Genomic DNA, 24,453 nt, shown 5'->3' with positions numbered 1-24,453 from the left:
TCGACTGCACTTGCCAAAGAATGAGGAACAGGAGACCAAATTCAGGGAAGTTGTGTGTATTGAGATGAGAGACAAAACCATCCAAATCTGGGACACCATAGGAAAAATCTTGTCGGGACAGAACAGAACATACTTGATTAACCACAAAAGTGAGAGGAGGTCTGGACAATTCCCCCAAAATGACACACAACTGAGAGGCATATTCAAGAGGTGGAAAAAGGCTGTCCAAATTCTCATCTTCTCAAAAGACAATCATCAGTTGTATCTGAATGTTGCATGAAATTGGTCAACTCCTGACGTACTAGAAACATCACATCATGGGCTCTGACCCAGTGGATATGATCGGTAAAGCTACTGCAGCTGTAACAGCAGTTGTAGCCGTCACCACATGAATTTGTGAATGCATAAGCCTCACAATGAAAAAAAGAGAGAGAAGATGAATAAAATAAATCGTAACTCTCCAGGAAGTAGAACAAAAACAGTAAATAACAATTGCACTGAACTAGAAAAATTATGAATACAAAAACTGTGAGCAAAACGTGTCTTATTCAATAAGTATATAATTTGTAAAGCAGTTATAGCATGAAGTACAAGATTTCACTGTGTAGCTGATACCTTCTGCCTTATCACATATATAACCTGCATTTTCATGCTTCAAAACTGTACTTTGTAATGAAACAATATTAACAAAATATTTGATAAAACTGTATGATTATTAAAAATATTCCAATCTCCATGACTGAAAAATATTCCTATCACAGCCACATAAAACAATTAATACACTATGTATATGTATTTGTTACAAAATCTAAGCCATTATTTGTGAATTTTATGCACTAGTGACAATTTCACTTAGAAATTAATATTTCAAATTAATAAGTCAAACATATTTGCACTAAGTTTACAAGAAACATAATGTAAAAGTTAGAACCACCAGATAAAACCGTTCTTTACTTCTTCCCATATCATATTGGAGGATTATACTTTGCAAACCCAAAGTAACCATCAGACTTTTCATACATACCTTTTAATATTGTATGTGTATCTTAATAAAATTTGGCAGTCTTTCAGTAAACATTGCCATTTTTTGGTTGATAAAAGTCAGATTTCTTAAATAAGTATTATTACTAAAATTCGTCCTTGAATATATAGTCATATGATGACTGCTTCATGTGCAAAGTGATTTTCATGTTAAGATTTGAAATACGTTTCTTCTTCTCATTCCTTCAAATTTCATCTTTGTAACCTCTAAAACCTACTAAATAAATATCAAACGTTTTTTTTTCAGTTAAAGTTTATATTTTATCTGTTATTTCCTTTAGATCTGTTTATACTTAGTTTTATTGCCCTTTGAACTGTGTCTAACTAATAATCTTGCTATAGATGCTATAAATCACACAATAAACATGAAGCTCAAGTTACTGTATTGAATGACATAACACGTGAATCGCAAGCATACCTCATGAATAATTATTATTTTTCATTACAGCACTTAATCTAACCATATCTAACCTAATACATTTCTAATTTTAACATTTCAGTAACTTTTATAACAATAAATAAAAAATACACATGAAAAATAACAAATACAGTATACAACTTTTCACCTCGTTTTTTTGTTGTCTGTTACTTTTTGTTATATTGATGGTATTAGTACACTAAGTAATTATTATTTACTTAAATAATGCACCTAAGAGCACAGAATCATAACATGCACAAAGTAAACAATGTCTTAAAACTATTGTAATTTAACTGGCTTTCTAACTATAGTGAAATAGCTTTAAAATAATTCCATAAGCTTCTCAATCTAAATATTGTGAGAAAAACATTCAAACTGAAGATGAAATATACAATACTCCATATTGAAAACAATGTAACATTATATCTCATTTGATAGTATACTATTTTGCCTTTCTATTGGTTATTAATAATATAGTATAAAACATTTGAAAGATTTATTAGCAATTTGTGAAATAGAGGTTGTGACAGGTGGGTGTGGAAGGTGGGACTGACTTTCTAATATACATCTCCATAAACAAAGAAGATTAAAGGCTATAAAGATTAGATTTTGCTTCAGTAATATCTACATTATAATAAGTAATTTACTTTAAACTCTGTATTTCAGATCAAGTGGTAAATAAATTAGAGAACAAATGTCATGATTCTCTTACAAGGGGAGATTGAGGATTTCTTTAGATATTTCCTTTGAAATGCACCATACTAGGCAAGAGGATGGTCTATGTTGTTGATCAAGAAATGCTTACCCATTGCAGGTTTTGTTTGTTTGTTTTTGTTATAACTTTGTGATAATTCTCATTGGCTGAAATGTGCCATTGGGCATTACTTTTATTGAATTGAAGATTCTGTTGATGGCCAGGTAAAAATAATGTGGTAGGGAACAGTAAGGGAACTTTCATAGAGCATTTAACATGCAAGTGCAAGCATTCACATTGTAGAATATGCTTCAAATGCAGTTCTTGTGGTTGTTCATGTGATGGTTTATCCCCTGCAGTAAATATATTTCAAAAGCATGGTGGGAAGCAGCCAATGAATCCTCTGGTAATTCAGAAATAGACATGAGAAGTAAATAGAATTATAGCTACTTTGTGGAGAGATTTACTTTTGGTTAGGCATTACATCCACCACATGGTGAAATTTATGTCTAAAAGTAAGTAGATCGAATCAAGGATGATGTTGTTGTACTGTACAAGAAAGGTCTTGAGGATCAGTGGAATAAAATGGGCCCCAGGAGAATGCTTGAAGAAATGCAATCTACATATCCTGATCAATTCCATATACCATCTGACATGGAGATTCATCAATGTATCACAGCCTTGACAGCCAGAGCCTGGAAGAGAAATCCTGAGCAGTAGTGCTTCCCCTAATTCTGGGACCCCATCCTCTCTTATCCCCCCCCCCCAATCATGTATTTTATTTTCTCCCCTTGCAAGACTCACCAAAATACAGCATCAGCATATAAATACTATTTTTTTTGAGAGAGAGAAATGGGGGACTTTTCAGTGTTGTATGTGTGGAAAATATTTGCTTGAGACTGGGCCCTATTGACAGCGAAGTACAAAAAAACATGGTACCCTTGATTTTTCTTCTTCCAGGGAAGCACTGCTACCTTACAGACATACACTGATGTTCATTGTGTCTGATTCAAACTACACCGTTACACCTAAAAATGCAGTCTGCGAGCTCAGGATGTGGCATAAAGACGACATTCACAATGACAATTTTCCAAGAGATGATCAACTGAAATCATTACTTTCTTAAGTATGGTCACATCAAAAGAAGAGTCAAACAGCTACCATCCCATAGTCATTCTATTACCATGCCTGTGTGCTTTCTACGGAAACAAGGTGTCACAATTTTTGAAATATTTATTCAATTTTTGTAAAAAAAAAGTTGAGAGTTTCTTGGTTTAAAATATGTCTAAATACATGATTTTTGACAGTTTCCGCATTGGAAAACTTTTGGTAACCAATAACCCCATAGTAAACCTTCCTTCCTAGCTTATATGACGAGTGTTAAAATAAAAAAATTACAAGTTATATAATATCATCATTTGATTTATTATCTACATTTTGATACCAAGTTTATTAGTATACCTTATTAATAAAGAAGTTTAATTAAATTTTAAATGTAACTCTGTAAAATGTCAATCTACCTGTAGTGAGAATGTTAAAATCCCAGGTAAAACTGGGTTTTCTCTAGTTAGTGATAAAAACACAGTAAATGGAACAAACTGTCAGAAGTCTGATACCAGAGAAACTAGATTCAATACATTCATGTGTCTTCTTCAGTCCCATGTTGTCTTCTGAGTTTTCTCTCTCTCTTACCATAGTGCAAGTCTCTATTACTATTTTTTCCCATGTAATATGTCTCAATGCCAAAACTGAAACATTATCTGACATTAATAAAATGATTTTCCAATAATATTTTAACAGGTTACTCAACACTGTTAACTTCATATTCATCAACTCTTAACAGCAAGATAAAATCCTTTGTCTCCATGGTTTCATTGTTTTCTTATTTCATTTGTTTTAACCCTCTTTACAATGGTTTTTTGCATTTTACATGACCTTGGAACACTATGTAACCATGAAAGTATAAATATTATAATCATGAAATTATTTAATGTATTTTCATGAAATTTGGGAGGCTTTTGTTAAACATTATAAGTCATTTGTAGACAAAAAAATTATAATTTTGAATTCAGTATTTTTGCTCAAAATATTCCATAAATACAATGGGTCAGAATGTTGACTGCTAAAGTTGCAAAGTTATTTTTATGTTAAGATTAAAAATACTTTTCTTTCTTTGAAAAATTTTCAAATCTCATTTGCATAGTCTCTAAAACCTACACAATATCAAACATTTTTCTGAAAAACTTCATATTTTATCTGTTATTTTCACTACCATAACTCTATAAAGGGTCGGTCAATTTAACCAACCTCATACCATCATATAAAATTAGGAAATAAATCTAAATATCCTTTCTTCTCTCTATAATGACTGCAAATTGTAACAGGAAACCACAACATTTTGTCCTACATAGCTTAAAGCTCATAACAGTATACATCTATCTAAACTTAATTTTATTGTTGTGTTGACCTTTGAACCCGTCTAACTAATAATTCTTCCATAAAAGTTGTGAATCACTCGGTAAACATGCATTTTATGTTATCATATCAAATTACCTAATGCACAAGTTGCTCGCTAGCATTCTTTATAAAAACATTTAATATTGTTTTTTTCATTACCTTACCTAACAAGTTTCTAATTTTTACATTTTAGTTACTTTATGATAATAAGTAAAGGATACACATAAAAAACAAGAAATATAATAGTTACCTGGATCTTTCCTTTTTGTTGTAAATTACTGATGAAATTCAAGCCTCCTTTTTTTATACTAATGGCACTACTACACTAAATAATTCTTTATTCATTTAAACAATGCATCTAAAAACACAGAACAATAACATGTAAAAAGCAAATAATGTCCTATAACTATTGTAACTTAACTGTCTTTCTAACTACATAATAAGGACTGTTAAAAATTCAGCTAAGCTCATCTATGTGATTCCCACAAGAAAAAACTTGAAACTGAACAACAAAACAGACAATTACCTGTACAGAAAACAATATAATACATAATTTGATAGATCAAAACTTTGGTTATAAACTATGCTATTGATTATAAGTAATATAATATAAAATATCAGAGAAAGAACTATTGGCAATTTGTGAAAGAGAGGATATGATAGGTGAGTGTGGCAAGTGGGTCAGATTTTCCAGTTTATGACTCCTTAAACAAATAAGATTAAATGCTATAGAAATTTTGCTGTGCCTGAGTAATAATCATATTCTAGTAATTTACATTAAGTTTCCATATATCTTGGAGGGGTGGTAAATAAATTAGAGACGAAGGAAGACCTAGAGAACAAATATCACAATTATTATACTAGAGGAGATTGAGGATTTTTTAAAATATTTCCTTATATAAATAAAACTTAAAACATATATAATATTACTTCCACTAAAGCAAGCTTTAGGAATTGGAATGCCTGCTCACATTCCTCACTCCATCCAAAGCATGCTTCCACTTTTGTACAGGCCAGCAATAGTGGTGTTATCTTTGAGAAGTTAGCTACAAACTATAAATAGTTAGACACAATATCGAGGGAACTTTGAATTTCTTGCTTTGTCACAGGTCAAAGCCAATCTTTCACAGCAGCTATCTTAGGTGGTGTAGTAGAGACTCCATTTTTCCTCACAGTTTAAGTGAGAAACATTCCATTTACATGAGTGAACACTTTCCTGGTTTCAGTTTCAAGCCAGCCTTTCAAATGTGCTGGAATATCATCTTCAGATTCACAGACATTGACTTAAACTTGTGGTTAAACACAAAATCATCATCAAGGCATCTTGCCAATTGCAGTACCTTCAGTGTAAGCTGCATCAGACAATCAAAAGTAACTGGTGCATTACACAGACTAAATGGCATGATTTGGAATTAATATAGACCATCTCTTGTGCTAAAAATACTCTTAGCCCTGTCATTCGCATCCAGCTCAACTTGCAAGTATCCAAACTCCAGATCCAAGGAGTTAAACCAATGGGAGCTTTCTAATTTGTCCAGCCAATCATCTGTCAGAAATCCACGCAGAAGTTTGGCTTAATTTCCTTCTTCCTGACAATGTTTTCCTTAATGTATATATTGCTCTCTATATGTATTTGTCAATCATTGGAATCAGCTGTGAAGAAGAGAGGTCATGTTTGACTTTGAAATGAGTCAAGAACTGTCTATGATTAACTATGGGGCAGATGAGACTGTTGTCTCTTGCTCTGCTTTCTATTGTGTCTGAGTTAGTTCACAGTATTAATTCTAATAACATCATGTGCAACTTTACATATCAAAAGTCATGAAAATTCAATGTTTAAATTTCATGTATTTCATTGATGTCTTTGTGAGAGTAATAAAAATCTGTGGATTGTAATATGATTATCTTTCATTTGAACTAATTTAATAAAAAACAAATTGAATTTTTGTTTTCCAATAGCATGTATAGACGTACCTAAATAATAATATTAAGGCAGCATATTGTTATTAGTAATAATACTAAAAGTAGTAACTTGTATAATTATGATGAGCCTTAGCTTTCAAAGACCTTACTCCCTTAACCTCCACAAGTATCTGTGTCACCTCTTAAGATGAGCTTGCCAAACCAAGTGAGTACACAGATACAAAGTCAAACTGGTATAAGCTTTTATGAGACAGCCATTGTGTCATGTAAATTTTAATTAAGCTGGTGGATTGGTATAAAATCTACATTTGGTTTACAAAAATATCAATAACTATGAGCAGAGCACCTATATGAATATTTATAAAAATTATCTAAATATATCTTTCTAGAAATATATTCCCATCACTAGTTATGAAATGGTGAAATTAACAGTTATTTCGCCTGTAAACTATTAAATAATTACAATCTTTCTTAAACTACGTAAAAAAACCTCTACATAAGTCGTGAATAGATAATCTATAACAGAATTTTGTAGAAGATCTGGTAAACAGAATATGAACAAAAGGTTCTTTTCAATAACTATGATGAACATGAATTTAAAGTGTCATTCTTGTGCACCATGAAGTTTTTGGTAAATTAATGTGAAATGGAATTAAAAGGAATTGTCTTTATAATCTAAGGCGTGACTCAAAGATATGAAAAAGTTCTTAACTCTCGACACAGGCTCAGTTGAATTGATTGACCATGTAACCACTTTGTACTTGTTTGAAGTCATATAGTTTTGATACTACTAGCTTTTAATATAGTATGTATATCTTCACAAATTTGACAGACTTTCAGTGAATATTATAACTCTTTCACATACAAAAAATCTGATTTTTAATGAAGTATTCTTAATAAACTAAAGAATGATTTGCCATCATTATCTCAAGTTTTTTACTGCTCCGAGTGCAAAGTGATTTTCATGTTAAGATTAAAATATTTTTCTTCATCTCAAAAATCTTAAATTTCATTTGCATAATCTCTAAAAACCTCTTAAATACATTTCAAATGTTTGTTTTCAGTAAAACTTTATATCTTATAAATAAAAATGTATTCTGAAGCTCAAAAGATTGCTGGAAATTTACATATACAAATCCCTAATTAAGGTTAAGAGTACCTAGGACAGTTATTTGATTAAATTAACAAAACTACTGAATGCAAAAGATAACTTAATGGTTCATCACACATATATCAGCACTCACTTGGGCTGAAGGTTAGGATTTTTCTCATAATACTGCTTCAAAGCTTGTGGGGTCTGTGCCTATATGAACATATAAAATATTTTATATTGTAAGTCAATATGGAAACCAGATATTGTATTAAATAAGCTTTTAATTTTAATCTATTACAAAAAATGTGTGTTGAGAATACCTGACTTTTATCTTAGTTTTGCATTTTAGATTATAAATCTTTTCCATTTGCATTTACAAGTATAAAAAGTGAAACTAAATAAATTCAATTTATACAGCTTATAAATTCATAAGCTTTATTAGCTTCCAGTTTTTATATCCACAAAGTTTCACAAGCCTACAAAGCATTACAAGTTACTCTCTCATTTAATAATCAACTTCAAGAACGTCTTACAATTATTTGACTTTTCACATATTTCTCCATCACCAGGAGTAAGAGTTAAAATCAAAAACTGAATTATATAGCTACATCACCTCAAATTTACATAATTTTGCATTACACCTTTAATGCCATCTCGACTTTGAAGTCAACCAAATAACTTATAAAACAAATTTCTGGTATTTAATTTTTTCTACACCTGGATCACCAACTTTATTCAAAATAATATTTTTGTTTTTCTCAATTTATAATGATTCTCTTATATCTAGTTCCTACTTAAAACTCAACCTGATTCATCAGTTTAACACTATTCTAATCTATAAAATGAGATGTGGTTTCCACATGTCTTGCTAGAGTCAATTCATTCAATTTATATTTCTCTTATTTTTATATTCCTTAATTCTATACCCCGGATTTCTATACATTTGACCAGTATACACTCAACCACAGACAAAAAAGAGCTTTGTAAATTTCAAATTTACCAACTTGTTCTACTTCACTTTTTACACCCTGCCACTGTCACTAACTTTGAACTATTGACTAGAGAGAAAGCAACTGACAGCACTCACTACCAACTTTTTGGATACTTTTTTCTATGCTCCTACAAAAATATGAGTACCATAGCTTGAAAAACACTGTACTAATGAATTAATGAGCTCATTGATTAATCAAGTAACAAATACCACTCATCACTCACCACTACCATTAGCCATCCTGTTACAACTAATATGAGTAATTTAATCTATTATCTGTCAGTGCACAAAGCACGGAAACTTACATGAAAAAGGACTACATATATTTTGTTTCCTACAAAAACTGAACAAGTGTACCAATTTTATACCCAAATACCTAGTAAAAGGTATGTGTTTGGACTCTTATCAGATCATATACTTTTATGAAACTTTTGTGATGTAAAATGTTCTGTGCACTATTAAGTGTGAGTAGCATCAAGCATTCACAAAAATTATAGGTAACACACAAAATAATAAATTGTTATTTTACAATTAAAAAGAAGTAACATATTTTCATCTGATGTATTGTGTGGATACTGCAAAATTATTACCAACATATTTCTTGAATAAAATGTTTAGTATTAATCTATTTGTTCTATTACTTGCCTGAAAAGGTGCTTTTCCTGTTAACCCTTGAAAAACTATAGTTCCTATACTCCATAGATCAGCTTTGGCATCATATTTAATTGACATAATGACTTCTGGAGCCTGTAGAAAAAAGAAGCAAAACAAATATAAAAAATCTCTTCACTGAGAAAAACAGTCCAGCACAAGTTTTGCAACTTTTTTGATGATTAGTGCATATTTGATGATAAATCACTTGTTTCTTCAAAAAAAAAAAAGCATACATGATGTAACTGCACAAAATTTATGTTAGGTTTAAGTATAGTAATTGTTATTATTGTCTTGTTTTTTTTTGTTCTATTACTACAACTCTTTAAAGGTAGTTTATACTGTTACAAACTGCTTAAGTCTTTTTAGGCTCAAGAAATAGTTATTCATCTTTCAATATTTACACACACACATTATTTTGTCTTTATTGATATAAGATACACATATATTAAGAACTTTTCAGTCATATTCATAATTCCAGTTAAATGTATAAGACATAACAGAGGAAAATGCACATTAGTAAATACAATGATGTTACACATTTGATTATAATATAATGTTAAAGATAAAAAAAGAATCCCATATCTTACTTTTACCATACAAATTTAGCATGTTTTAATAAAACACAGCCATGAGTACAGGTATATCTAATATTGCATACTTCTTTCCACTTTGTACAACCATTTCTCTAACACTATTCTTACTTTTGGTTTCTCATAATGTACAATTGTACTGTTCAGATTATTGTAAATTTATTCTCAAACAGAAACCTTACAATCACTAACTCACCATATACATAGGAGAGCCACAAAGTGTCATGGCCATTACTCCATCTTGAAGAAAACGAGCAAAGCCAAAATCAGCAATCTTTAGAGTGATGTCATTTGGTACAGGACTCGACTTCCCTGAGTGACACAGCAATATGTTCTGTGGCTTCAAATCTCGATGAACAATACCCTTGGCATTAAGTGCTTTCATGGCCTCAGCTTCAAAATTAGAAAAATACTAACAATGAACGAATAGCAATTATTAAACAGTGGCAACTTCATAATAATACCTTATTCATACAAATGGGTAAAAATGTAATACAATAGTCATTAATTTTTATTAGATACAATAATAGTATTCACTTAAAAATACACGAAACAAGTAACTATTTTTATGTTACAAATTCATATACATAAATACTTAAGTAACACTGAATCACTCTTAATTTACATAAACTGTAAATTACTGAAGCAGTTCAGAAAGTTAATGTCTTAAAATTCTATACAATTCACATACATGTATATTAGGAAGAGATTAAAACTGGACATGGCTTGTGTATTTGTGTTTGTGACTACAAAACAGTTCACTGGGTAACAGCAAAATGTAAAAAGTTGTGAAATAAGGAAACTTCCAACTTTAATTGAACAAGACGTATATCACCTCAAGGTTTTCAAGTGTATTATCTTAATAGTCCAGAAGTACAGAGGTTTGTGATGTGTGTTCGCTCATTTATGAAGATTTATTTTGCTACCAGTACAACTGTTAAATTTAGATTTTTTTTACATAAAGTTCACTCAAAGTTTTTGCCATGATTTGATTAATATTTCTCTGCCAATATACACAAAAAATTATAGTTCTGACATTACTAGGCCTGTCAAAGTTGTACCTACTTTTTCTTTTAGAATATATCACCTTACATGTTTTATTATGATTGAGTCACCCTAATAGTATGTGACTATACTAGATGTACTTCCACAGGGTCCCCGAAAGTGTTCCATTTCAAGGGTAAATAAAACCAAAATTAAGAGTAGCAACATTTTTATTTCTTGCTTTTCAAGTTCATATGTTATGCTGTGCTGTAGCCCACAGAGTGCATAATTTTTCTTGTGATTCATAGCACGTGTATGTTTTACTGACATCATGACAGTACAAATTGAAACGTTAAGTGTCCCTTGTGTGACATCATTTTAGTTTCTACTGACTGACTAACAAACAACACACTATTGTATAGTTAAAACAGGTAACCTATTCAGGCAGCCTTAGGCCCTCTTTTGGGGAAATTACTGTGAGCTACAAGAGAACATGATAATTATTGTAAAAACACATAAAATGAAAAAAATGTTTCGTCAATCACATCAAAAATTACTCAATGAAACCCTTTTGTTTCAACTACTAGAATTCTATTCTTATTTCACTCTTAAATAAAATGTACCCACTTGAGGAATACGTTAGGTTTCTTCATCTTTTAACTTTATCCAGATCTGATTATTACTTCCTTCTCTTGGTGCAAATATTTGACAAATTTCATGAATCTTGGCATAAACTTACTATCTACTATAAGTAGATTCAGTTTTAAAAAAATTTATATAATTTGATTTGGTATTTCCATCATTTTTTATGTTGTGAAATTTTTAATAGTTAATTGTGAGACACTTTTTTTTGAAAAACATTAAAAATACTTCCTTTTATTTTAAATTTAATTCTTCTTATTCATCAGGAAATTCCATTTTATATATCCATTTAGTTTCAACTTGACTCATTTTCATTAACACATTTCTTATAAAACATTAGTCTGCTAATTCCAGTAGTCACCATTTCAGCTGTAAATTGTAAAAAAACACAGAAGAAAACTGGCCCTTTAACAATGGTGTCACAATTAACTTCATGAGAATAGGTAACAATATTCTTGTTCAATATCAATTTATATCTGATAAATATAGTTTGTTTTCAATAAACAAAAATATCTTTTACTTATTCATATTGTTTGAATATAATAAACTTAACAATAACATTCAATAAATAAGGATTTGAATAAATGGACTATTCTGCTATCACCAACCTTATTCACAAAATCTAACTCATCTTACCATACAAAAGAAAAGTCCATAATTTTCAAACACAATTTCCCACAAAAACATTTAAAAATAACATCTAAAGAAACAATAAAAAAAAATCCAAAATCTACGGCTTGTTCATAAGCTAATAAATTTAAATATAAATTCCTTTGTTAATCTCTGAGAAGTTCTATCTAATAATTTTCCCATGAAACCATAAATCATTACTGAAACCACTTTATTTGCTCTACATTGGCATAAATAGTTATAATATATTCTAGTTAATGGAATTTAATGTTTACCAGTAGTTATTTTCAAAGCTGTGCATCATTGGTGATTGTTCAAACAACATAATGTGAAATTATATAAAATATATAAGTGTATAATATTTGCAGGAGAGACTAGAGCTGTGCAGAAATTTAAGTTTGAGCATTTTGTAATTTTTCTTTGTGAATTACACTAAATTTCTATTACAAAATCACAAGGTATTCCAAAATAACTTTGAGTTAAAAATTTTTGTAACAGAGTTAGAACAGTTTTTACTGACATTTTTAATTTTGATATGGTGGTGTGCACTCAACACCAGAAATATGCTCACTGATCATGACAGGGTTAATGTGATTTAGTAGAACATACGTCATCAATTTTGAGTTAAGTCAACAAAACACACATCAACTAAAGTTCTAAACATTATGTATGTATAATACCTCTTGTTTTGGAAGTTGTGTCACTGTGCTGAATTGTTCACTTAGAACAAAGGCTTTAATTCTAGAATTAATATTTTTAAGCATTATTATCTACAGAGATTCCATAACCCTAAGCATTTTTGTACAGTTATGCACTTCCTTAAATGTTAACAACAGTTAAATTCAGGAAACTGTGATATTACATTTTAAAAATTATGAATGTACTTATTCCTTACTTTTAATATACTTAATTGAACAAAAAATAACAATAAATCCATACTAATTATTTGTTAGAGGAAAATTCTCAAAGTCAGACATGCTTCGTGTTTCAAATCCCCATATTTGATCATCACCAGGCACAGCAACATATGAAGGTAAGATAATTAAAACTACATGTAAACAAAATTAATCCAAGTACAATTAAAACCCTGAATAACTTTAACCTTTATTTAAAAATTGATTTTATGTTTGAATTTTTCTAATGATTCCTTTCATTCAACTCAATAGTTATTTAAAGAACAAATTCATCAAAAGTTCCTTACATAACATATAGTAATTAATATTAACTACCTGTTATGCTATATTAGATAATTAAAATTTTTATTTTTAACTTCTAATTTTTGTTGGTTTAGTCAACATTTTAGTGTTTTTTAGTTTGAATAAACACAGCTGTACTCAAATTTTATTTCATAAATTTTCGCTTTTTTAAATTCTTCACAAGTTATATTTTTAGTATGAGGAGAATACTATGTTTTATTCTGCAGTCTGTAATGAATGAAGCAGTCAGTATATTTATAAAATAATTTTTCTATCTCATAAGAAATTTTAGGGAAAAAGGTGAATACATTGCTTCTTCTTTGTACTTACTGTTAAAAGTTTAGTACCCTTCAATAAATGTTTGTTTGATTTTGTGTAAATCTACTCAAAGATTATCTGCACTAGTTGTCCCTAATTTTTATGTGATAGACTAGAGTGATGGCATCTAATCAACACTTCCTACCACCAACTCATGAACTACTCTTCATTAACAAATACTGAGATTGACCATCACATTATATTGGCCCCAACAGCTGAAAGAGCAAACACATTAGGTGACAGGATTTGAGCCTGTGAACCACAAACTAAGAGTCAAGTACCATAACCATCTTAAATAAATGAATGTTGTAATTAACTTTATTGACAATTTTATTAATAAATCATAAGTCATATCTTTTATCTACTGGTAGATGTTTAAGATAATTCACCTCTTCATAGAAGTTAATAATATCTGTAGAGAAACAAAGGGCTCTATATATGATTGTGTGAAAAGTTCCAATTCTTAAGAGATGGCCATGATCACTGTAAAAGACGTGTTTATGAAACAATGAAGTTATCAAATAATAGTCTCTTCTCACTAGAAAATCCAAAAAAAATTAAGTGGTTATTACCTTTTCAAAAGTAAAATGGATATTTTTATAATTATTCAACTGATTAAAAAATTCATTTAACCTGTCTTCTGCACAACTTTGCACCAAAAAAAAGTGTCATCACTATGTCTCAATCAAATTACAACTTAAATAACAATTCTCAAAAAGCCATGGTTTCAAAACAGAGAATCCATATGTAATCCATGGATTTGATAAAATTTGTTATTAACTATAAAAAAGGGGGGGGGGGAGATATTTGTTAAATATATCATTAGTCTCAAGAGCTCTCCAACAACTGGCAGGTGCTCTATCAATTGAGCTAAAGGGCTAGCCCCCTAGCATTTGCTAGTAAAACACTTTTTAACAATTCGAATTACAAAGGGAATACCTTCTTTATGTATTTTAGGCAAAGCGTAAAATGGTAGGTACAAAATTAGAGTAAGGCACTTAAACAGAGAAGAAAATCATAGACATTCCAACTGGGATCCAGGCTTGTTATATGGCTACTACAAATATTACATTATGCTAACTTGGGTGAAATTGGGAGTGAGCTTCCAACTATGAAAAAAACAATAAAATTCACATTTAGAATATGTATCAGAAACAAACTGAGAACACGTTATTCAAATTCTTAAACCATATTCAGGAGATGCTGGATGCACCAAGTGATGCATGTCTATTAGAAATCCCAAGTTTGGGAGGAAAAAAAAAGTCAGTTCGAAACGAAGAATGTGTCCCATTTTGAAATATGTTTAAACTGTACAATGCAATTCTACTTATTACTGTAATAACAAATGATTACATATATTTGTTGCATGCTTATAAAAAAAATACTGGATATCAATTTTAAAAAAAGTGGAAAAAAAAAGATCATACCTATCTGTCGGAGAAAGAGCTGTAAGGTAGCTTCACTGAGGGCACCATTGGCTGTAAATAAGGAATAATATAACCTTCAGGCAAAGTACAGCTGTTTGAAGGTAAACTCTTATAAAGCCTATTTAACACTTATTAATGAACCACCTAAACATTATTACAAAACTTGGAATATTTTCAAGTTAGACTGAGTGTGTCATGACTTTAAACCTGAGTCTGAGCATAATTATATGCTTTAACTTTCTAATAAACCTCTTAAACTTCAGTATTTATTTTTCTTAGTATATATATATATATAAATTTATATAAGAACACTGTTTTCTTTTGAAGAGAATGGCTGTTTGAAATGCTAAATAGGAAGAAAAAAAATAAAGCCTCCATAAGGCTAATACTGAAAATTCTTTATATGTCAACTGCTTAAACCTACCATTACACCTTTGTGTTCATTTAATAATTCTATGACAATAACATTATAAATATCAATTTTAATTGAGATATAAATGATTTAAGGTCCAAGTTAACATTTTCTTGCATTATCCTTTTAAATTCAAACAGGAAATATTTTGCATTTGAAATTAGGCTAGTCTATATGTACACTAATGTGACTAAAACACATACAAATTTAACAAAAGATACTGCTATTAGCATAAGCACTGTTTATTGATTATAAAATAATTTTTAGTCCAACTGATGATCAGACTGCAACTGTCATGTTCTATTGATGGCAGGGAAAATGTTTCTTATACAAAAATTAGCAGTAGAGGTAAATACAAAAAAAAAGAATTTAGAAAACTCAGATATGCAGAATATATTTGTATTCATAAGTGATAGTGTTTGTTTTAATGAATCCCACTTATTATAAATAAATCATTTTTCATCATCTAAGTAACTAAAGCACACTTGATAATGTCTGTCTGCACAAAACATTCAAAACATGAATGATATTGACCAATAGACTTCACCAAAAAAGAAACTGTATAATTTTCTAAAGACTTAAATGTCATTATAGAAAACTAAAAACAACTACAATTCTTCTACTTTTATGGCAATATTTTAGTTGGTATAGGAACAAATTAGTATAATTTTAAAATATTTTAAAGTTATAATTTTCCTATACTGAAAATGTATTTCCAATAGGTACTTTCATCTTCCCTCCAATGGAATTGACTGATTCCAATGCATCTCTCATGCCAATCATCATGAGTCAACCCTCCATCAATAAGAGCGCGACATACTCTCGTGATGCATGTGACTCCCTCTATTCAATTCTACTATCACTTCAAGTTTTTGCAGAAGAAAGAAGCAATGGCTTTCAGTGGGGAGGAAGGGTGGGAAGTGTAAGAGGAGGTAAGTACCTATCAGAAATACATTTCCAGTATAGGAAAATAATAGCTTCCAATACAGTACATTACCTCCGCTCAGATAAATAGCTAGAATCCACATTGAATAGGTGGAGGGACCAGTGGGAAGGAAAGAAAGAAGTAACCTTCAAATGCATCTGAAGAACACTCCATAAGAGGACACAGTCAGGTTCTAAGATCTGATGTGGAGGACTGCACCACTTCTGAACCAGGTATACTCTTCACCCATATTAGAAAGATGTCGCACATATGGGTGGAAAATGGAGGAGCACATCAATATAATAGTTATGCAACTCTATCCCAGAAATTATAAAAGTGGGTAAAATTAAAAGGTTGTGTCCAAGGTATAGAATGGCTAGGGTGTGACAGACCGTACATGGCAAGTCAACTACATCCAAAATCCAGGCCACTGGGAACTGACATCCACATGTGAGTAGGAAAGAGGATCCTACTGGTGGCAAGTCAACTACAATCTGACACTTAGCCATCCGGTAGCAACATCCATGTGGGGTTAGGAAAAAGGATCATACCACTGGCAGGTTGACTACAATCCAAAACCCAAGCCATTGGAAACCGACATCCATGTGGGGGTAGGAAAGAGGATCATACCGGTGACAAGTCAACTACAATCCTAAACACAGCCATCTGACACGGGTAGAAAAGAGGATCATACCACTTTCACCTCAAATTCATGAGACTGGAGGAAATAAAGAACCTCCAGACCCATGAACAGAACACATGTTAATATATGAAATTGACAGAGCAATCCAGAAACCCAACATCCGGTATCAAAAAGATGTCTGCATAATGTAAACCATCCTTCTCAAATTGACCAGAACCACACCAAGCACGGTAACATCCTCAGAATAATAAGCATCGAGGGATAATGGAAGGAGAAGAACCATAATAATCTGCAAGAACCTCCACTGTGACCCACAACACAGATGGAGTAACAAGAGTATAATCGAGGGAGGAATATATACATCTGTGATACATGTATAAGGACTTATGTGGATTGCTTCAATTCTAAATCCAAATTCCAGCCACTGAGAACCAGCAACCATGTGGGGGGTAGGATGAGGGATTCCAATCGAAGGGGTGAATTATAATTTTGATGCCTCAGTCCCATTTATATATGTTTCATAATAGAGAATATCATGTCATCTAAATCAGCAGAACACGACTGCCCTACTCTCAACTGAATGGTTGTATAATCATTTCTATATTTCATTAACCCATTCAGGAGGATGCCTCCATGGTCCACCACACCAACAGATTAGAACTGTAAAGTGGTGAGGACTCTCAAACTCCACTATAAGAAAAATGGGGAAAAACATGGTGGAGAGTCCAGAGGAATGATAACACCTAAGACAGTTCAAAGGGTGACCTTGAAACCCTATTTTTAAAAGCAGTTGTTTGTTTGTTTGGTGTTTTATGGTGCAAAGCAACTAGGCTATCTGTGCCAAACAACTGGTAAAAACAGTAAAAATGAAGTGAGTTAAGACCAAAATATGTCCAAAGAACAGATAAAAGAATTAAATAGAATTAAAAAGACCAATTGTTCTTAAAAAATTGAAAATAGAAACAAGTCACCATTGCCAATGACACTGTCCAATGTCAGGGGTAAACCCTTACAAAACGTGTCTAAAATGGTGCCGCCACTCATGGTCATAACGATGGCACAACACTAAAATGTGGGCTATTGTGACTTGAGAGTCACAAAGGCTACACATTGGTGAGTTAATACCAGATAAAAGAAAAATGATGAGTTAAAAATTGTGACCAATGTGTAGCCTTGCCAGGATAACTTCCTCCCTCCAATCCTTACAGAACCAAGACAGTCAAAGATCAACAGAAGGTTGGATCTGGAAAAGCTTGTTATGACGTTGCTCACCCCAAGTCAACTGCCAACTGGCACCAAGCCATGTCTTGAATACAGGACCATAGTCCATGTATGGGACAGGCATGGCTGTGATGGGGAAAAGCAAATGGAATTAGCTGCGGTGTCAGTGAGTTCATTCCCACGAATACCAACATGGCCAGGTATCCAGAAAAACTGGATGGAAACAGAATATAGAGAAAAATGAGCCAGTCTTGTTGAATATTGATGAGAACAGGGTGAGAATTAACTTTAAGCAATTCCAGGGCCAGTAGAGAGCCAAGAGAATCAGTGTAAATAGTACAATCACTGTACTGCATAGCTTCTATATGATCCAGGGCAAGAGAAATAGCATACAACTCAGCAGTGAATACAGAAACTGTAGAGGGGATCCTGCGAGCAACTACTGAGCTACAGCAAACCATGACAGAGCCTACAAAGTTACCCAATTTTGAACCATCTGTGTAAATAGGAAGAGAAGAATGGCTTGAAATATGTTCAGCAAAAATAAGACAGTACTTACAATTGGGAGAATCTGCCTTCCTCAGATGACTCAAGGAAAGGTCACTAGCAGAGATGGTAATAAGCCATGGCAGAATGGGCTGATCAATGGGGACAGCAATGTCATCTAATGCCAGACCCAATTCAGCCAGTTGACCCCAGATACAAAGGCCAAAGGGAAGAATTGCAGACCGTTTGTTCTGAAAGAGCATGGCACACAGAGGAAGAAAGACACAATCCCAAGTGGGATGCTGTGGTAATTGCAAACAACAGAGGTGAAGAGGAAGTTCATGGGACTCAGTGTACAAACACTGGACTGGAGAAGTGTAAAAAGCCCCAGTGCAGAGCAAAGCCCCAGATGGTGAATGGGGTCCAGTAGCTTCAAGGCCGAGGTCCTGGTGGAACCATAAACCAAACACCCATAGTCCAGTTTGGATCAAATCAGGGCACAATAAATCCTGAGCATAGAACATCGATTCACTCCCCAAGAGGTGGAAGATAGGACATGGAGGATGTTCAGAGCCATTGCACACTTGATACATAGCTGCTTGATGTGTGGAATGAAGGTAAGCTTATGGTCAATGACAAGCCCCCCAATAACTTTGCCTCACAGACCACATGAATCACCACATTGCCCAGACGGAGCTCGGGATCAGGGTGGAGTCCCCGTTGGTGGCAAAAATGCATGCAAACGGTTTTGGAAAAAGAAAATGTAAAACCATTTGCAGTGGTCCATGTCAACAAGCGATTGAGGGCAGTCTGAAGCTGCTACTCAATAAACCTCATGTTCAATGACCGACACAAGATGTGGAAGTTGCCGACATAGAGCCCATTTGCAACAGATGGAGGAAGGTGTGTAGCAATAGCATTAATTTTGACATTAAAAAGTGTGACAGTCAAAACACAGCCTTGAGGGACTCCAAGTTCCAGCAGAAAGGAAGGGGGAAAGAGTTGAACCCACACAGACTTGGAATCGCCTGTTCAGTAAGGAGTTCTAAATAAAAATGAGTAAATGGCCATGCAACCCATAGGAGTGGAGGTCCTGCAAAATGCCATACCTACATGTAGTTTCATAAGCTTTCTCAAAATCAAAGAACATGGAAACAAGATGTTCTCTCTTGAGGAAGGCTTCCCTGTTCAACAATTCAAATCAAATCAGATGTTTCATGGTGGAGCGCTGTCAACAGAACCCACACAGAGTGGGCAAAAGGAGCATGTTTGATTTGAGGAACCAAACAAGATGAGCATTAACCATCCTCTCTAAGACCCTATAAAGACAGCTAGTCAAAGTGATGGGACTATAATTAGAAGGAATCTTGGGATCCTTCCTTGGTTTAGAGAAAGGGAGGACAATAGCCTGGTGCCAAACATCAAGAAAGACATGCTCCTGCCAGATCTGGTTAAAAATAACCAGAAGAACAGCAAGAGAGGCAGGAGAGAAATGGCACAGTATCTCATAGTGAACACCATCAGCTCTGACTGATGTACTGCCAGACAGATGAAGATCAAGTTTGAGTTCCTCCAATGTAAAGGGGCAATTATAGTCGTAGAGACGATCGACCCAAAAGGAAAGGGGTGACAGCTCTGCCCGAGCCTTGATGGCCAAGAAGGCAGGGGAAGAAACAGAAGTGCTAGATGCACGAGAAAAGCTGTGGCCGAGAGCATCAGCAACTTCCTGGTCATTGGAAAGCAAGGTGGAAAGGGGATGGGAAGTATACCTCCCAGTGACTTTCTAAATACTGTCCCATATGATTTTGGAACTGGTGGTAGTAGAGATGCTAGTAGTGAACTTAATCCAAGACTCCTTTTGAATTTGATGTCAAACCTGCCGAGTGTGGGCACAGGCCCGCTGATTAACTATGTGGTTAGAAAGAGAGGCATACTATCAGAAGGTATCCCAGACCCGTTTTTGAGCCTTCTGTGCCTCCTGGCAGGCAAGTCTCCACCACAGACGAGGATACCATGAAAAACGCATCTAGGTCTTAGGAATAAAGTGAGAAGCTGCCTAGACAAAACAGTCAATCACTGCTGCCACACAATCGTCTATTGATGGCAGACAGACAATGACAGGATCAAGTTTGGAGAGAGTGGTCAAAGAGGGCCAGTCAGCCTGGTCCAACTTCCACCATGGCACTCAGGTCAGGTGGCGTCGGCAACAGCCAACTTTCCTCAAAATGATAGGAAAATGATCACTACCCCAATGGTCACTGTCAACCATCCAAGAAAAGTGAAGGGGAGAAGATCGAGATCAATGGCAGTGAAAGACTGACTAGGTGCATGAAAATAAGTATAAGATCCAGTATTGAAGAGAGAAAGGTTGTGATCTGAGAGCATATGCTCTATGGAACGGCCCCTCCCATCCATATCAGCACCACCCCAGAGGGGGTTGTATCCATTAAAAAAGGAGATGGCAACTGGTCAACGAAAGCATCAAGATTCGATTGATCATAAGTCTCTCCAGGAGACAGGTAGAGAGAGTAAACAGTGATGGTATGACCCAAGGAAACACAATGGCTACAGCCTCCAAGGGTGTATCGAGTGACACAGATAAGGAGGACACATGCTGGTCGACCAGCAACGCCATCCCTCCATGCACTCGTCCATCACACAATCTGTCATTCTGGTACAAATAAAACTGCCAAAAGGTGACTGTATCGGCAAGTTTCAGAAATGTTTCCTGTAAAGAGAGACACATGGGATGATAGGAATTGATCAAGGTCTCAATGTCATCGAGATCAGAATGAACACTTTGACAGTTCCACTTTATCAAAGTGGCCTTTTTTATCCAAGTGAAAGAGAACAGGGAGAACCTCCATGGATCCTGCCCTTGGTCGAGTGAGCAAATCTCTGTCATCAGACTTGGAATCCAGCAACTGAGAACATGATCGAATAATTGTCCTGCATCGCTGGGCCAAAGAAGAAGAACCCGAGTGGACACCAGAGGCCAGTGCCATAGGAGATGAACCCAGGAAGTCTCTGGAACGAATGGTGGGGACAGAGATGGGAGTAGACATAGACTGGTCAACTCTGTTATCCATTGAGGGCAGAAGACCCCTCACATGACGAGAAAAAGACTCAGATGGAGGCACAAAAAAAAGGTCCGTCTGCACTCCACCATAGGAGTGGAGTGTCAGTGGCATGTGTCTGAGATGGAGTAAGGAACAATAGCTTCTGAGTCTCGGGGTAAGAAATGTTGTTAACAGTCTTTAAATGCTGTACCTCTTTCTTCTTCACCCACTTAGGGCAAGATCTATAGTAAGAGGGGTGGGAACCACTACAATTAACACAGTGAGTGTCCAGTTTGCAGTCATAGGCATCATGGTCCTTGCTATCACAATGAGCACATGTAACAGAACCACGACAAGATGCCTTCGAATGACCAAACCACTGGCACTGGAAACATCAAAGAGGGTTGGGAATATATGGCCATACCTTACAGTTGAAATACAGCAGTCTTTACAAGTGGAGATATGACACTGCAGAAACTCCTTGGCTGGAAAAACCAGCAAGGATCTATGACTAGGGGATGTTTTTCAAATCCCTTTCGGCAATAACTCCTCATGAAGAATTAAAAAAAAAGCATGGGTAGTAACCTAAATGGGTATATCCCCAATGGCCTTTGAATTCAAGAGGATTTCACTGTGATTTGTTTTGTGTTGATGTTTCCACCAAGATGTCCCCAGAACATAGCTTCTTGACTGATTTTGGAGAGCCAACAAACCCCTCTAATCCCTTCTGAATAAAAAAGGGAGACATTTGCCCTAAAGGATTTTTCTGACAAAGAATGCATGATAAGAAAACGAGGTAAAGGTGCACAATGGGGGTGCAGACTGCTTTTCAGTGTGTTCAAGGTGTGGTCGATTACCAATGAGCAGAGGTTTTATTATTTTTATTAGGGTTTGGGGGATTCATAATATAAAGAGAAAGATTCAGTGCCCACTGACCTCACCTACCATGGAGTCCTATGAGGTGATACACTACAACGTCAAACAAGGACACTGCAGCAACACCAGGATTTTGTGAGCACTATACCCAAACACCAACATCAGACACCCATTGAAAATGCACAACACTGGTACTCAGTTGACCCTAACCCGATGGGACTAGCTGATTGACCTTGAGGGCTACCCCAAGGCCAACTGTCTAGAGGAATTCAAGGCCAAAGTGGTGTATTACATTGCCTCAGACACCACTCAACCATCATGATCCTCTCCTCCCTTTCACGGGCCAAACAAGGACACTGTAACAACACCAGGGTTTCGTGAGCACTATATCCAAACACCAGCATCAGACACCTGTTGAGAACACCCAACACTGGTACTCAGTTGACCTTAGCCCGATAATACCAGCCGACTGATCCTGGGGAAGGCACCCCAAGGCCACCCATCTACAGGAATTCAAGGTCAAAGTGGTGTGTTGCAATGCCCCAGACACCACTCAACCACCAAGATCCTCTCCTCCCCTTCACGGATTGCCACATACGGCAAACACGTGGGTGGATGTTTAGATCCCAGAGGATGTAACTGAAAATACAGAACCTTCCCTGGGAGGTCCTCTCACTATGTACAGCAATCCACTCGAGGGGTTTTAAAAGCAGACTATACTGATTTATCCAATACAAGGCATAGCAGGGATGGGCAGGTTTCCCCGTTCTGCTTTATCCATGTAGTCCATGGGTGAGTATGGTCCAGTACGAGCAAATTTGTTGTTAAAATTCCATCATGAGAATAAACCTAAAAGTGATCTTGTGGAACCCCATCTCTGCAGAGTGCATTGCATGGCCATGAATATAAAATATGTAAGTGGACATGGCCTTACAGTGCAAATTTGAACAGTTAAAGAATACCTGGTCAGGCACGAATTGCCACAGAGCAGAATCCAAACAATGAGCAACAATAAAAGGGAAAAGGGTTCCTGAAAAGGAAAAATAACTTACCCAGTCAGAGTGTCATTGAATTATGAAGAATGGCTTCATGCAGAAGGTGATAACCTGAAGAGGAAGAAAACCTCAATCCAATGCAAATAGTGAGACAAATGTATCATGGGTAGTCCACATGCCCAAAGAAATACTTCCAAGGGACGACAATGATGAAATGGCAATGAAAAGATAAGGTGTTGAATGAGATGAAAAATCACCTGGAATAAAGTATGGGAGAAAGATGGTAAAGAGGAATAAGCCAATGAAATTAAGAGCCAAACCCAATTGGTGAAGGTGGAAGGAGAAAGATCACGAACAGAAGACGGCTGTCAATGAAGAAAAAGGCGGGAATGGACACCACAGAATAAAGCTGTGAAGGCAATATAACAGAGAAGATCATGTACAAGACATAGAAGTCTACCTGGATAGGCCGAGGATAAAGGTGTAAAACGAAAGGAAGGGAAAGCGGCTAAATGGAGGAGTTATCCTCACGATCTGCTGAAGAATTAGGGAGGAAAAATGATCTAGAGGAAAGAGAATATATGTATTAGGTCGTCAAGAAATTAATGTCGTGTTTTGGAACACTTTCATTAACCACCTCCCAAAAAACGCACATCACACATAATAAACAAACTGCCTAAAAGTCATATTAGTGTAGCCTATATAATGTGCAAAGTTTAGTATACTCTAATCACTTATAGTGATGGCACACATTTGGCATGTAATGCTGTTTGAATAC

General features: G+C 34.5%; 1 protein-coding gene across 1 annotated transcript in view; it reads right to left on the bottom strand.

The window, feature by feature from the left end:
• Positions 1-24,453, bottom strand: part of LOC106466330 (serine/threonine-protein kinase unc-51-like) — a 157,640-nt gene that overhangs the window by 88,367 nt on the left and 44,820 nt on the right. The window contains exons 6-9 of the mRNA XM_022394311.1: positions 15,059-15,109; positions 10,058-10,254; positions 9,263-9,364; positions 7,778-7,836 (exon numbers count right to left, since the gene is read on the bottom strand). Of these exons, the coding sequence (XP_022250019.1) occupies positions 7,778-7,836; positions 9,263-9,364; positions 10,058-10,254; positions 15,059-15,109 (409 nt within the window). The remainder of the gene's footprint in view (positions 1-7,777; positions 7,837-9,262; positions 9,365-10,057; positions 10,255-15,058; positions 15,110-24,453) is intronic.

This window comes from Limulus polyphemus, unplaced genomic scaffold (assembly GCF_000517525.1).
Source record: "Limulus polyphemus unplaced genomic scaffold, Limulus_polyphemus-2.1.2 Scaffold2225, whole genome shotgun sequence".
NCBI classification, from domain to species: domain Eukaryota; kingdom Metazoa; phylum Arthropoda; class Merostomata; order Xiphosura; family Limulidae; genus Limulus; species Limulus polyphemus.
Note: the sequence above shows the minus strand (reverse complement) of the source record. Positions and strands in the feature narration are given on the sequence as shown.